General features: G+C 30.4%; 1 protein-coding gene and 2 non-coding genes across 28 annotated transcripts; all 3 read left to right on the top strand.

Moving 5' to 3' along the window:
- Positions 1–5431: 5431 nt before the first annotated feature.
- Positions 5432–10782, top strand: LOC131630787 (probable nucleolar protein 5-2). Of its 26 annotated transcripts, none has more exons than XR_009292493.1 (7): positions 5432–5606; positions 5703–6957; positions 7042–7415; positions 7604–7741; positions 7997–8062; positions 8157–10374; positions 10482–10782. XR_009292493.1 is itself a non-coding variant. In XM_058901534.1 (6 exons), exons 2-5 carry the CDS (start codon positions 6894–6896, stop codon positions 8024–8026), a joined length of 606 nt encoding a protein of 201 aa, XP_058757517.1. In that variant the 5' UTR covers positions 5432–5606; positions 5703–6893; the 3' UTR covers positions 8027–8062; positions 8157–10782. The 26 variants fall into 26 exon arrangements, 1 of the variants encoding a protein (XP_058757517.1); XR_009292526.1 differs by having other exon boundaries at positions 5703–6637; positions 6731–6799; positions 6934–6957; positions 7604–10374; XR_009292502.1 differs by having other exon boundaries at positions 5703–7415; positions 7604–9309; positions 10036–10095; positions 10204–10374.
- LOC131645573 (small nucleolar RNA snoR136) lies at positions 9475–9616 on the top strand. Its single transcript, XR_009297174.1, has one exon. It is a non-coding gene; the product is annotated as a small nucleolar RNA snoR136 (small nucleolar RNA).
- On the top strand, positions 9637–9712 carry LOC131645564 (small nucleolar RNA snoR31). Its single transcript, XR_009297166.1, has one exon. It is a non-coding gene; the product is annotated as a small nucleolar RNA snoR31 (small nucleolar RNA).
- Positions 10783–16646: the final 5864 nt, after the last annotated feature.

The following is a 16646-nucleotide window of genomic DNA, read 5'->3' on the forward strand; positions in this document are numbered from 1 at the left end:
GTCATAACCCAACTGGGTCAAACATACATAATCCCAGACCCAAAACTAACGACTCAAAACTAAATAAAACTAATGTTGCAGCTTCAAACGAAATTCTGGAAAATATGCGCTCCGAATATAACTTCGAGTCCAACACAAAAGTTGTATCTCTTTCTCTTAACTTTCCAACGATTACTAGAACGCGTCGATCGGATTTCTGGAGCTCCAATTATGATTGTTTCTGTGCAGACTACTAATGCTGAAAATTAAATACGAAAATTAAATAACAATAAAAATAAACTCAAATATAAAAACATAATAAAATAGAAAAATAAACAAACCAAACCATAGAAATGCCTAAGTACAAACATAAAGAAATGTGCATCAAAATGCATTGATCACACACTGATTTGTCAGGGTGTTTTAGGAGGACTCTTAGCCATATGTATTTTTCCAAATAGAAGATTAACCTAATTTAATATCCCATTCTTCATTGACTACCTCCTAGCGTTAGCCTAAAAAGTATTAGATTGAGAAATCAGATGTATAAAAGGTACATGTTATATATGATTTAATTGAAGTTGCAAAAGCTCTGCCATTGCGATAACCAAATGACTTTGGGTTGCTACGTCCATGTGTCCTTGGCACATTTGGATTCATTGAGTGGGGGAGGTAACAAAATTGTCACCTGAATTGGCGTGTTTTAACCTCATAGTGAACTATAAGTGTAAAATTATTTACTAGTTATTAAGAAACTTAATACATGATGTCATGTATTCTCCATATCCAATATGTTGTCCGATGAAAGGTGTGGTTATTACCACTGATTGTTCAGGTGGATCATTAGGTCTATAAGGGTATGAACTCTTTGATGTCGAAGTTGATGCTCAGTCCATGTTGATGAAACTTTTACCATAACACAAGTGTATAGTCTAATTGTACTAGACTCAATCGACTATTTTCATGGGTAATTTGCATTTCTTCCCATTATTTGGTGTACGTGATGTCATGCGTTTTACCCATTATCCCTTTTCCAGATACATTTTTGTTTTCCTTATCCACGCATGAGCTATTATTATCTCAGATCATCCCTGAGTGAAGATGTTTTTACAATTAGTTGTGTTACTAACATGTTACATGAGTAAAAATGTTGAATTATCAAATTGTACATGCCTTTGGTTGTTTTTAACACTCCCTACCTTCATGGACCTTAATAAACTTGAGAAATATTCATTTATCTCGACTATCTTTCATTCAATTATAGAAAATTTGATTAAACTTTATTTCGACTATTTTGTGGTCGGTTAATAACAAAATATTTTTTTGGTATAAACAAAGATAAATATCACAATGATCACCATTCATAATTTCACATATCATTGGAGCGTCCCAAGTAGGTAAACAATCAAAGAAGAGCTTTTAAAGTTGGACGTAACCTTAACGTGTGTCTCTTTGAGATAAAATCATTGATATGTGCAATTAGGAGTGGCAAAGGAGTATACCCTCCTAATTAAAGCTTGCCCGCCAAATTCCATTAAAAAATAGGGTAGAACGATCATAGTAAACATGGCAACATAAAACATTAGCGCGTCCCGCTAAAAAAAAGAGTTGGCCATGCACCCCTTAAATTTAAAAGTAGCAAAAACCTTGTCTGCCATTCTAATGTCCGCTCCCGATAAAACTCATAGAAAATAGGATGAGACCGAGCAAACTTAATAGAGAATACAAACCTAAAATCCTAGTCAACCTCGCAAAAAATTACAGATAAAACAAACATCCCACATAGACCGAACCATTTTATCACTCTTTTGCACAAAGAACAATAGTTATACGAGTCACTTTGGCTCAATATCCAACAATATTCAACATTACTATTTGAACCAAAGCCTTCAACATTTGCAATTACAGTAGCAACTTTTCTTCATCAAACATCCATAGATTCCTCTGTCATTCCCAAAGCCAACACCATCTATCATTCTGCCAACACCCCTCCATTCCACAGTGACATTTAGATCAGTATCAAGAACATAAAGACCGAGATATATAAAATCACAAAAAATCAATTAAATCCAACAAATTATTTTTCTAAAATCCAACTAAATCACCTCATTCCAATCTTATCAAAATGTCATCATTGAATCCATTTGGATATATTCAACCCACAACAAATGCTTCTCAAGAATCGACATAATTCCTTTTGAAATAACTTTTTTTTGAAAAGTAAGTTAGAAAAGTAATTATAATGTTTGGCACAATGGAACAGATTAGGGGTCTACTCTAGCAAAATTAATCAATATGCCTCTCTTATTGAATAAGATTAATCATATCCAATCCCCTAAGGATGAGTTTATTTATGGTGTTGGTTTCCACTTATTGAGAGCATTATAAAAAAAAACAGAATCAAGGTCCCACAAATAATTTGTTTTCATTCCGTGCAATGATTATTAGGTGTAATGAATCATGATCCACAAACATGGACACTGATAAGAGAAAACATGTGGTATGTGGTTTGTTTCTCTGGCATTTGCCGTATCTTTGGCTTTGTTGGTTGGTTTTGGATATCTTTATTCCCTTTTCAGCTTCTTGACAACCACCTATATGCCACATTTTGTAGTAGATAGTAATGTGAATTTGATTCTCAATAATTTTGTGTTGAATTAATTAAACCTATGAGGAAGCATGAAGATGATGTTTGTCCTTTTTTTAAAGTTGTTATTGATATTGGGAATGCTCACTCTCTTTGTCTATTCTTCATTCAGTGAAGCTCGGGTCTCGAGGGTACCGGAAAACAAGATTACATTTAATTAAGGAGTTGTGCTATTTGTACACTCAAATTTAGTACACCGTATATACACCGTATAGGGCTTTAAAGCAAATTATTGTTTTGCACATAAATCAAGGAAACTTAATTATTAAAAAACTAAAATTTGTAGACCATATATCAACATTTACGGTGTAGATGTCAACAAATGGTGTAGAAATAGCTTTTCTCTTAATTAAGTTATCAATTTCTAGAGAGGGGTGTGGTGAAAAGAAAAGATTCTGATTTGTTAAAACTCCCACATCATTTATATGTGAGGCCAATTCACACAGTAAATTCTAATTTTATGGAGTAGTATCAATGAATCAAGTAATATAATGATAGGTGCATAAAAATGTATTCAAAAAATCAATTCTCACGTATTAATAACTTGGGTTATCGATCACAAGTTTAATGTAGTGTTGGGCGTGAGTGAGTTTATATAATTGACGTCATTCATGTTACGAATCAATTTTGTAAAATTGAATTAGGTCCAACTACACATTATTAATTTAACAAGACATCAAGATTCAAGACTCACGTTTAACATTCTATGGACCATATGTTATCAAATTTTCGCTATCAATCATCCACCATTTATTTTCATGGTCCAAATGTTTAATATAAGAGAAAAAATATATTTTTTTTATCTCAAATATAAGAGAAAAAATCATCTTTCATTTTTTTCAAGGTAAAATTAAATGCAAATTACATTTAACTTACATTCTATCTTATCATTTCTATAACCAACAATCAATTAAAAAAATTACATCTTCCAAAGCACTTTATTTCAAGAAAATCATAAGTTAAATAATTGTGTTTTTATTTTTCTTAATAAACGTGATTTTGTTTTTTTCTCTTATAATTTGGGGCAGAGGGAGAATATAACTTAAACATAATTATATAAATGAGACAATTTTTACTCTACAAACCGATTTTATAAATTGAGTTATAGGTCCAACTAGAGGTGACAAAATCGGCCGCCCGCCCCGCCCCCTAAAACCCGCCAAAAACGAGCGGGACGGGCAAGTCCGCCAAGTTAAATGGGCATAAAAATCATATATATCTCGCCAAAATGGCTCGTGGACGAACGACGGGCTTGCCGACTTTTTTTTCTTCTTTTTTTAATAGATTAATAATTTTTTTTACCTTTCAATTAAATTATTTATTTATTTTTTAAATAACTTTTTAGAAAGTATCTTTTAAATAAATTTTACCTAAAACAAATTACATATACTTATAAATAAATGTATAAAATAAAACCATCAAGAATTTGAACTATTGGAATTAACTAAAAAATGCAAACTTAAGGCAAGACGAATTTAATAAATAGGTGAGACAGACTTTAACAGACGACGGAGTTGGCTTAAGCGGACGGCAGATTTTAACAGGACGGGCTTTCACTATTAGAAATACTCGATTTACCTGCGGAATTTTCTGCGGAAAATATTCCGCAGGTATACCTGCGAATTTTCCTGAGAATTTCATCCTAAAATAAAATTTCGTGCGGATCAAAAATTGGCAGAAAATTCCGCAGGAATACCTGCGGATTTCTCTGCGGAATTTATATTTCAAAGAAAATATCTCACTACACTAAAGAATCCGCAGGTAATTTCGCAGGAAATTTTCCTGCGGAATTTACTGCGGATATTTATTATAACAAAACCAAACTATAATACGAAATCCGCAGGTAACGTCGCAGGAAAGTTTCCTGTGGATTTTGCTGCGAATAAATTTTTTAATTGTTATTTTTTTATAGTGTTCTTTATTTAGTTTAATTTTAATTTTTTTTATGTTAGTAATTATTTTTATAATGTATTTGAATTAATTTTTAATTTTTATTTCAATCTTAGATATATTTCATAATTGTTGAAATTTTTCATTTTTAATTTTATTAATTACTTAAACATTTCTCATATTTGAATTGAATCTACTATGTAACTCATATTGGACCAAAGAATTTACCAGTAGGACAGTATCTTAAATTAATATTTTTCTAAAATAAAAGTTATGTATAATTTATTTATTTTTCTATTTATGTCATGTTGGTCCAAAGAATTTACCAGTAGAACAATACCTTAAGTTAATCTGACCAAAATTTAAATTGTGTTTATGAACCCGCATTTTTAATTCTTAAATATTGAGTCAAGAATCTACCAATAAGCCAATAACTTTTAAATGATTGATTATAAAAAATATAATATAATTTTTCTATTAAAATAAAACTTTTTTTTATAAAAAATTAGTAGATTTAAATATTTGTTAAAATTATTAATAGTATTTTATTTAAATTTTATCAAAATTTAATTGATTTAAAAATTATATAATAATTATTTACTAATAATTATTATATAACAATTATATCAGTTTGGTGTTCATTATTTTGCTTAGGTTTTGAATCAAATAAAAAATAATCAAGATTTTTTCAATTTGGTTTAGTTTGTATGGTTGGTATAATCAATTTTTTTTCTTCCACTTAGAGCCCTATTATGGTGATGTCTCGTTTACATTCTTTTATAAATTTTTTTATTTAATGTTAGGTTGTATATATTTTTATTTTTTAAAAGTATATGAAAGTTATACTTAAAAATATTAAATAACATATAAATCTAAAAAAATTAGAAAAATAGTGAAATTTCATATGTTATTGATTCTAAGCACACAAAATTTTCAGCAATGGATAATCCAAAAAGCTCTCAACTCAAAGAATCTCCGTTAGGTATAGACGAAGAAACAGAACAACAATACGCACTTCACTCTAGCCTACTTCAATAATTCACCGCAATCTCTTCTATCGACAAGGCTTGGATTTTCAAATCAGACTCAGGTAAACGAAATTCCACTCTCAAATTTCAAATTTCAATAATCGCGTTTGCGATTGCGATTATTCAACTAAGTTGATTTTGTGTTTTCGCGGTTAAAGATTCTTCACAGGGAATGATGTTTTCCGTTAGTCAACCGAATCTTCTGGCTAACAAGAAACGGAAGTTGATTCTATCGTCTACCGTTACTAAACGGAGTGACGGTTCTGTTAATTTACAGTGGGCTCCGTTTCCGGTTGAGGTGTCTGGAGTTTCCGCTATGGTTCTGTCACCTTCTAGTTCGAAGCTTTTGATTGTTCGAAATCCTGAGAGTGATGGTCCTTCTCGGTTTGAAATTTGGAGCAACAGTTATCTTGAAAGGGAGTTTCATTTACCTCAATCCAAACATGGTTCTGTGTACACTGATGGATGGTAAACTTACTATCATCACTACTTCACTTGTCATTGTTTTCTTTTGTCATTTGATTTATGATTTGAATGATTTATTTGCAGCTTAGAATATAAGCCTTATGCATAAACTATTTCTATAAATAAAATGTCAACTAAAGTTAAATGGTTTTCATATAAGCTACAAGCTATTTTCGTAAGCCATCTTGGAGAGCTTATGAATGTCAACTGAAAATAGCTTATTAGTACTCCCTCTGGTCCTATTTATAAGAAGAAATTTGCTTTTTAGATACATTGAGTAACTAATGTATCAAGACAATATATGGGTCAAATACATTGTCTTTTCAATGAATCTAAAAAGTAAAGTTTTTCTTATAAATAGGACCAGAGGGAGTATATCATAAGTTGTGTATTCATAAGTTCTTCCAAACAGTCTCACAAGTATGAGTTATAAAAGTAGATAGCTGAAATAAGTCAATTCAAATAGGTCGATAACTGGAAACTTATAGTTTTGATATGTCACTTGTTTTTACTTGTTTGCGACCTCTGCGGGAGGTAATACTAAAAACCGTTCAGGCCATAACAGGCCTTGTTCAATATATGTTGTTAAAGCACCGCACAAATCAAAAACCAATGAAAATGAGATCCAGTAAGTTACTTCAGTTTAATTTCTTTTTTAAAGTGATTCTGTTTTATTAAGTTTGGTTATGTTGAGCTGAAGTATAAAAGTATGATGATGCAGCTCAAGTGAAAATGCTCAGGAGCTTAACCTTACTCAAACCATAAGTAGTGCTTTCCTTCCACGGTTCAGGTAAGTTGATACTCACATTCCTAAATGCTAAATAAGTTCTCAGTTTTCATCGCATGATCTAGTTCAACAAGTAATTACTAATAGGTGTGGGAATATGATTTCTACAAATTTGATTCTAGTTCAAATCCTTATAGGTATCCCAAAATTCAACCTTATAGGTATCCTTCTTATTGTCACAACTCAATTATTTGCGTATGGGTTGGTTGGTGCATTGGATTAAGGAATAGCCTGTTCTGTTTCAGAATATAGGGCACAACTATATGCTTATCTCAAGAGTTGGATGAACACCATAGCACCCAATTTGACTGCTATGGTTGGGGAGCTTGTCGGCGCTCGTCTCATTGCCCATGGTGGTAGCTTAATAAATCTTGCAAAGCAGCCTGGTAGTACTGTGCAGATTCTCGGTGCTGAGAAGGCTCTTTTTAGGGCACTTAAGACTAAACATGCTACTCCAAAGTATGGCCTCATTTACCATGCATCCTTGATTGGTCAGGCAACTCCAAAGTTCAAGGGCAAAATTTCTCGATCACTTGCTGCAAAGACTGCTTTGGCTATCAGGTGTGATGCACTTGGAGATGGGCAAGATAACACCATGGGATTGGAGAACAGAGCCAAGGTACTTGTTATAGTTTAAGTTATTTGTCATATGGTTTTTATTTATATCAGACTTTATTTACTCAACTTGCACAGCATCCCAGTCACAATTTTCCAAATATGAAAAAAAAGATATTTACATAATCCACAAAACATTTGGATTATTTATCAAGAAGCACCAAACTTCAACGTGGGTTGGTAAATTCGCAGGTTGTCTCGGATGAAGCAAGAGCAATGTATAATGGAGGAGCAGCAGGGTTAACATATTGGAGTCCAAATGTGAATATTTTCAGAGACCCTAGGTGGGGTCGTGGACAGGAAACTCCCGGTGAAGATCCTGTGAAAGAGGTTTGACTTTCTCTCTTTTGTCCAAAGTACTTGGATGCCATTTTTACAGTTCTTTACATAGTTCTCATTTTTACAGTTCTTTACACCCACATACTCTTTTTGTTAGTCATGCTGATGTGGCAGCAGAAGGGAGAAGCTAGAGATATACATATATCTCCCCCTACCTTTAGGTTGGAAGGTTACAATGTTTTAGTACAAGATATAAAATATTTTGATTAGGATGGCCTAACCTTAAGTTGTTTACCACTCTGACAGGTTTTTCTCGGAAGTTGTTTACCACTCTGACAGGTTTTTCTCGGAAGTTGTTTACCACTCTGACAGGTTTTTCTCTTCTAAATATTTGTTCCGTTTAAAGAATATTTTAGAAGTATCAAGTACATATCTTTGTGCTTATCTATCTTACAAAACTTGACAGGACCTTAAAAAAGAGAGATAATGAAAATAAGCTGAAAACAATTTATCGATTAGGCTTACGGTGAGAATTGAATGGATTCTTCAACTGATTTAGAATTTCTAGCTACATTCTCGCCATCTCGTTGAGCCAGACCTCAGTATACTCCCTCTCTTTTCCCTTACTGTTTGATTGCTTTTCATTGTTCTTGTCAGTCTTTGTGTTGTTCAATTGGTTTTGATTTGAATATTTTCTCTCCGTGTTGCATTTGGTTAATGTTTTTTTTTGGTTGGAAACAGCTATTCAGGCGAGGTTGCAAATGGTGATGGAGGTTAGGGATAGTCTTGAAATTGCTCATCCTGCGAATTCTGGTTCTCCATAGGATTCATTTTCTTCAGCACTCCCACTTCCTTTATATCTTTCTTTTGAAAGTGAACACACAGAGGAACGCTTCAATATGCCGCTCAGTTTGGATATGCCAATCACAACCAAAACGCATAACACGTTCTGTGAGCCTTGAGGTAATCATCTCACTTAAGCATGTTACGTAATAATTCGTTACATTGCTAATTAATAATTAATTTTATAACTAATAATATGAATTATCTGTATTACAGTATAGGACATCCATATTTTGCACTAAGGTTCTATCATGAAGCTTATCAGGTGAATGAATACATGATAGGTACTTTTATTCTATGTTTGTTGAGGATGATTGTTGTTATCAGTTGTAACTTAGAAATTTCTTCAACTTCACCATGTTGGACAAATTCAGAATGTGATGTTAAAAGTTTCTGTTAGACCTCTCATAAAAAATATGGATAAAAAGGATTGGGGTCGAAATTGCTCACGAGATAGTTTAGTTTAGTGGGCAGTTATGTATTTCTTTAGCAGTTATGTCTTTTATATTTCAGCAGTTATTTGGAACGGAGATATTCAAGACACTCAAATTTTTGGAAGGAACCGAACTGTCTATTATGTTTCTGTGTCCTTTTTCACTCATGTTCATTCATGTGTTTTTCAGCATGTTGGGTTTTGGAGAAATAATGGAGAAGAAGAAGAAGAAGAAGAAGAAGAAGAAGAAGAAGAAGAAGAAGAAGAAGAAGAAGAAGAAGAAGAAGAAGAAGAAGCAATTACAGCTAAAACTGGAAGTACTCAAAACCTTCTCAATGCTGAGGTTAGTTAAGCTCTTATTAACTAAGCACTTATTATATAATTCTTCTAGGTTAGTTTCTATTACTAAAGTATGAGTTGTTGTGAATTTTTTCATTGAAATAAGTTGGAAACAAAACAGTTTATGAACATGTTAAACATAAGCTCTTTCTATTAATTATTGAATTTTGTGGCTTCAGATCTTAATTTTAATAATGTGTGCACTTTTTTAATTGTGTTTGCAATGTTGAACTGGAGCCTATAATTGTGTTCCCCTCGCTATCCACTGCTGTAATTTTAATGCGGCAATTGGACGTCGGGGAACTAAATTTTTAACATAGTTTAGCTTTTGTAGATAATGATGAAGATAAATATTTAATCCAACACTTGATCTGATTTTTGTGATGCTAAATATATTATGTTTCTTTTTTTTGGTAATAAATATATTATGTTTCTGAATCTACACTAGTGAAACTTTTGTCCAATAATTGTGATGCTAAATATATTTATATGTTTCTATAATTATAATTTCACAATCTAATCCAATTTATAAAATACATCATGGGATGAGCTTGGAATAAATCTTAGGACACCTTCCTACACAACATATGTTGTGGATGAGATGAATTATCCTTACTGATGATGCACCTATTTTAAACGAGTTTCTCATTTAAATGTCATTTTCATTTGATTTCTTTGTAATTTTTTCTAGATACTGGCCTTCATAGCTAAGGAAATTGTTCCTTTGCAGGAACTAAGTGGAAGTAAATTGCAAAGTGGCTCAAATGCTATACCACTAGTTTATCATGAGGTACACCTCTTTCTTTATCATGTGGAACTAAGTTGATGATAACAGCAATTTCTACTTTCATATAGATTGTGATTAGTAACTATTTGCTTCTTAAGTATTCTCCAACAGGTTGTAGTAGTGATGCACGATGTTTCTAGCTGCTATCCATTTATTTTGTGTGTGCTGATTTGATTTGAGTTAAGAGTGAACTAAATGGATGCTCATGCAATTCTGTTAACATTTGTTGGATAGCTTGCAAACCTTTGTGTCAACAATATTCTTTGCTTTTGATTCAAAGAGGTGGGCAATTTCATTCCACAATGACTTGAATCATTTTGTAAATACTCTAGCAGTTTGTGATAAATGAGTAGGACTCGTGCTGATTGCAATTTTGTGAATCCTTGTAGTTGGGAGGGAGTCACATGTGATCATGTGACAAAGTCTATCAACCAAGTAAATCTCACCAATTTTGGACTAAAAGGTACGCTTCAGAGTCTCAATTTCCCGGTTCTGTTACGGTTTCGATAAATAACCACATGAGCCATGAGGTGCTGAATCAGTTAGATTATTCATTGTTCCACTCTTTGTTTCAACTAGTTTAATAGGTATGTGACTTTGAAGATTTTTTTGTGACTTTGAAGATTTTTTTTGTGACTTTGAGGATTCAAGAAGGGATTCCCTACTAAGATTCCAAATGCTAGAGTTGAAAAGTAGTAAAAAAGTTACTGTTTTAATATTTAATTTATAATGATTCAAAAGTAAATTAAAATAAAAAATTATATTTTATAGAAATTACCTGCGGATTTACCTGCGGATATTTCCTGCGGATTTTGCTGCGGATGTTTCCTGCGGATTTAGCTGCGGAATTACCTGCGGAACTTCCTGCCGAAAATATTACCCACGAAGGTTTTAGCTGGGGACAAGGAACCGCAGGAAAATCCGCAGGTAACGTGTTTCCTGCGGAAGTTTACCTAAAATCCGCAGGTAAATCCGCAGGAAATTCGAGTATTTCTAATAGTGTTTGATGGACGACGGCTCAAAATCTTAATCCAACCTACTATTTTTTAGCGGGTGCGCAGGCTACCGCCCTTTTGCAACCCCAAGTCCCAACCATGATTCATTGTTGGATTGAAAAGACGGTCTATATTTTGAAGTCTCTATTTTTGTTATTTTTAAAAACTTTAATCTGTATTAAATATAAATCGCTTGACCTTAATTTATCAATTATAAATATTATAACCGCTTGAATGTGGCAAAATGTTAACGTAGCGAATCCAATTATTTTTTTTTAAAAGACAATAAAGATTCACTTGTCTCTCCCATAATAATTATGAGTACATGATAACCTAGTCGGTGTCCAATTATTTTTAAAAAACTAATCAATCTAAAAGCTCAACTTATCTTTACTAAAAAAAAATATTAAAATAACTTAACAAAAAAATTTATTCTAAAATAAATTTTATTTTTAATTTTTAATATAATTTTAGTTTTTATCTTCTAATTATATTCTAATATATATTATTTATAATTTATTATTCTTTTACTTTATATTTATGATAATTAAAATATATTAATAACTAATATTTTTTTTATTAGTTAAAATTGATTAAACAACTAACTTTTATAGAAGAATATAAGTAGTAAGTAGTAACACTCACCTTAACTAACTTTTTTTTTCCTATATAACGAATTCGTATTATCGTATATGACCATTTTTAAATTTGTGGTACACACATATCCAATAAAAAAGTCTTATAAAGTAATTGTAAAAGTGAGTATTACTAACCTAATCATTAAACATAAAAATGTCAATTCTCAATTTTAAGCAAATTTTAACCATCAGTCCATCCATCCATCCATTGTGTTATGATACAAATGAGAATAAAAGTCTCTCTTCCCATGTATCCACTTAAGTATATATTCCCTCTGTCCAAAATTATAAGAGAAATTCACTTTTTAGATTCATTGAATAATTAATGTATCTGGTTTATATATATACCAAATACATTAATTATCCAATGAATCTAAAAAGTGAATTTCTCTTATAATTTGGGACGGAGGGAGTAGCATATTTTAAGAAGTAAACACCTCTCTTAGTAGCGGGATCTTGAGAAAAAATAAGAAAGATAATTTTATTATATTTTTTCTCAGGAACGGGTCTATCACATAAATATTTTTTTGTGTTGAATGATAGCTTTGAAAAGATAAATTATCTATCTTTTCTTTAATTTCGGCGAAAGACGATCAAATGGGCCAATTCAAAACCCTTCGATAAAATAAATATCTGCTTGAAAAAAAATAGAGGTTATCAATATATAAGTGAGATGATCCATAAATTTAACGTCTTAAAATTTTAGGTGAAGATGCAGTGTCATTATTACAATAATATATTTTATGACAATTTTCATCTCAGTACAAAAAATCGAGCTATAATGCTAAGGCGCGCCATTTTAAAAAAAAAAACAACATATTTCCTTGATTTGTAAAGTAACCGAGGGAAAAAGCAATTCAGGACACGCTTCGAATCTCAACTATTGCAGTTTATGTTTTTATTTCTTTATAAGTGTAAACTAAATTATCCATCTCTTCGGTTTCCTTAATAACCAAATGATAAAATAATCAGATATTACTATAAAACTGCTTATTAAACAGATGTTATTCTAAACATAACTTATATGTAGTCGCCTCAAACCAGGGTCGGCCCAAAGCAGGAGCAACCAGCTCTGTTGCACAGGGCCCCCAAACTTATTGGGCCCATTTTTACAATATAAATACAAGCCTTGAAAAAATTTATACTAATTATAAGTTATTATAAATGGTCCCACATAGTTTTGGCAAGACAGTGTTGGCACATTCAAAGCGCGAGATACTTTTCATAGCTTGTTTTTCCTTCAGACCATTTCAAATATTCGATGTGGAACTTTCCTTTTTTTTTCTTTCTCTATCTTTGTTTTCATTAGTATTATAAGGAAGATAAAATTACACTGGTTTGCTGAAATATAGCATCACTTCTTATAAAGCTCTTTTAACATTTGGTTTTTTAATCAATTAATTTTCAAAATTGATTATAATGACACGATATCTCCTAATTACTGTTTATAATATCTCATTTATTGCTACATAACTTTGCTCATGCTGTAGTTAGAATATCTCAAATAAAAATCATTCATAGTTTTTGTTTTGTTTTTTAAAAGTCTTTATTCTTTTGTGATAGATTAAAATTCTAGATGCATCACAATTTAATTTCCTAATACTTCCTTCTTTCTAGTTTCTCATTATTTACACAAACCCTTATTTGCTTTCATTTCTTTTATTATTCGCTGTTTGATTTAATCTTCAAATTGTTATACTTTTAAGTATTTATGTGATGTTCTATCTCCTATGCAAAAGTATAGAGTCCTATATTTGGGGAGATCTCAAATTTTGGAAGGTTCAATTTTATATTAGTATTAATAAAAAAAAATATTATAAGAAAAGTTTAATAAATTAAAAAAATCTATAACAAAATATATAAAAAAATGTGATTGAGCAAAAGTCATTAGTTAGTCTATTTTCAATTAATATATAATTATATTTTTAATGTGTTTATTATTATTATTATTATTATTATTATTATTATTATTATTTTATTTTTTAAAAAAAGTTGGATCGATTTTCAAAATTAGAACAGGGCCACCAGTTTGATTGAGCCGGCCCTGCCTCAAACGTGTATGCATCACTCTTGTGGGATGGATGACAAGAAAGAAAAAATCTTCAATGTTCTACAATCTTGAACTAAATATTTTTTTTGCCATTGCAATTTATCTCACATAATGGTATTGATGTTGTTGTTGTTGTTATATTTTTGGAATAACTTTCCTATGTTGTCAATAAAAAAACAATATTACTTTCCTTGGCTGACAACATGGAAAAATTTATTCTTAAACTTGCTGTAAATTGCACACAAATAATGGTGTATGGTAAAAAAATTGAAATGGAAACATGAAATGTTACTTTCAAATTTGTATCATTTACAATTTTTGCTTCAAATATATCACCTCGATTTTTTCTAAAACCGAGAGATTTACTTATTTTATTTTTCTATTTAAAAAAGAAAATATGTTTCCCCTCTGGTTTTTTAACAAAATCGATGGGAAATGTTACACAACTACAATAACGAATCTCTACCTTATATTCATAAAGGAACAATGCTTAAGATATTGTCAAAACAGCAATACATAACAAACCATCTACATTCACCACTGTGTATATATATATATATATATATATATATATATATATATATATATATATATATATATATATATATATATATATATATATATATATATATATATATATATATATATATATCTTTCTTGTGAAAGCATAAAAACATTTGTTCAAGATAATGAAATCTTGGAACTTAAAGAAGCTTGGAAAAGTTCTCTATGATGGATTGCAAGTGCAGAAAAAATATTTCCTATAGTTGGAACAGATAATTCCATAGTTTTAACAGATAACTCCTTAGAAGTTGGATACATGCAATCCATAGAACTTAAAAAGAATGAGCATAAAATGTATCCAACAGAATCTGAATTACATCGAAGATATGTTCTTCTTTGAGAATAACAGCTACTATGATAACACTGCATTTGATGTAATAAAGTAATTTAATATTTTATATAAACAATTTAATATTAAAAAAACTTATTCACCTAGGTTTTCTACTGAAATCGAGGGTAAATACATTTTATCTCGGTTTATGTAAAAAATTAGGGGTATAATTTTGGCGGGATTATTGAGGATATTGATCACTATTCTTAAACATTTTTTGTCATCCATTTCATGAGTATTAATGCTCAAGAAACTTGCATTAGTGATCTGCGTGAAACCTAACAGACATCCATTATAAAAATATGTTGAATATTAATAATTATTAATAAAATATATAACATGAAAACTTTGAAGCGTAAAAAACTTGGTAAGGTTCTCTACAATGGATTGCAAGCACAGAAAATAAATTGGGTTTAAGGTTTGTGTTCTTCAATAATCATTTTTTTGACGTGTTCTTCAATAATCTTATATTTATTTTATTTGACTTTTTTATTTCTCATCAGAAACAGATAAATGCAAAAAGGATCTCGAATGTATTGCACCCAACATTTTTTCTTCTCCGACATTTCAATGAAACGAGGATCCAACATCTGATCTTCACTAACAGTGTTAGTTGGGATTTTTCGACATCCTCAAATCTCTGCATACCAAGAAAGATATTGAAGAAGCATTTGGTGGAATTTGAATGGTTATGGAGGTGCTTTTCGACAGACATATAGAGTCCTATATTTGGGGAGATCTCAAATTTTGGAAGGTTCAATTTTATATTAGTATTAATAAAAAAAAATATTATAAGAAAAGTTTAATAAATTAAAAAAATCTATAACAAAATATATAAAAAAATGTGATTGAGCAAAAGTCATTAGTTAGTCTATTTTCAATTAATATATAATTATATTTTTAATGTGTTTATTATTATTATTATTATTATTATTATTATTATTTTATTTTTTAAAAAAAGTTGGATCGATTTTCAAAATTAGAACAGGGCCACCAGTTTGATTGAGCCGGCCCTGCCTCAAACGTGTATGCATCACTCTTGTGGGATGGATGACAAGAAAGAAAAAATCTTCAATGTTCTACAATCTTGAACTAAATATTTTTTTTGCCATTGCAATTTATCTCACATAATGGTATTGATGTTGTTGTTGTTGTTATATTTTTGGAATAACTTTCCTATGTTGTCAATAAAAAAACAATATTACTTTCCTTGGCTGACAACATGGAAAAATTTATTCTTAAACTTGCTGTAAATTGCACACAAATAATGGTGTATGGTAAAAAAATTGAAATGGAAACATGAAATGTTACTTTCAAATTTGTATCATTTACAATTTTTGCTTCAAATATATCACCTCGATTTTTTCTAAAACCGAGAGATTTACTTATTTTATTTTTCTATTTAAAAAAGAAAATATGTTTCCCCTCTGGTTTTTTAACAAAATCGATGGGAAATGTTACACAACTACAATAACGAATCTCTACCTTATATTCATAAAGGAACAATGCTTAAGATATTGTCAAAACAGCAATACATAACAAACCATCTACATTCACCACTGTGTATATATATATATATATATATATATATATATATATATATATATATATATATATATATATATATATATATATATATATATATATATATATATATATATATATCTTTCTTGTGAAAGCATAAAAACATTTGTTCAAGATAATGAAATCTTGGAACTTAAAGAAGCTTGGAAAAGTTCTCTATGATGGATTGCAAGTGCAGAAAAAATATTTCCTATAGTTGGAACAGATAATTCCATAGTTTTAACAGATAACTCCTTAGAAGTTGGATACATGCAATCCATAGAACTTAAAAAGAATGAGCATAAAATGTATCCAACAGAATCTGAATTACATCGAAGATATGTTCTTCTTTGAGAATAACAGCTACTATGATAACACTGCATTTGATGTAATAAAGTAATTTAATATTTTAT

This window comes from Vicia villosa, linkage group LG1, assembly GCF_029867415.1.
Source record: "Vicia villosa cultivar HV-30 ecotype Madison, WI linkage group LG1, Vvil1.0, whole genome shotgun sequence".
Taxonomy (NCBI): domain Eukaryota; kingdom Viridiplantae; phylum Streptophyta; class Magnoliopsida; order Fabales; family Fabaceae; genus Vicia; species Vicia villosa.

What these genes read in the sequence shown, in the direction of transcription:
- LOC131630787 (XM_058901534.1), top strand. Translation starts at nt 6,894, where the DNA reads ATGATTTCTACAAATTTGATTCTAGTTCAAATCCTTATAGGTATCCCA. An exon ending in GATTGGAGAACAGAGCCAAG is followed by an intron (nt 7,416 to 7,603) that starts GTACTTGTTATA and finishes GTAAATTCGCAG; the next exon opens with GTTGTCTCGGATGAAGCAAG. An exon ending in GTGAAGATCCTGTGAAAGAG is followed by an intron (nt 7,742 to 7,996) that starts GTTTGACTTTCT and finishes CCACTCTGACAG; the next exon opens with GTTTTTCTCGGAAGTTGTTT.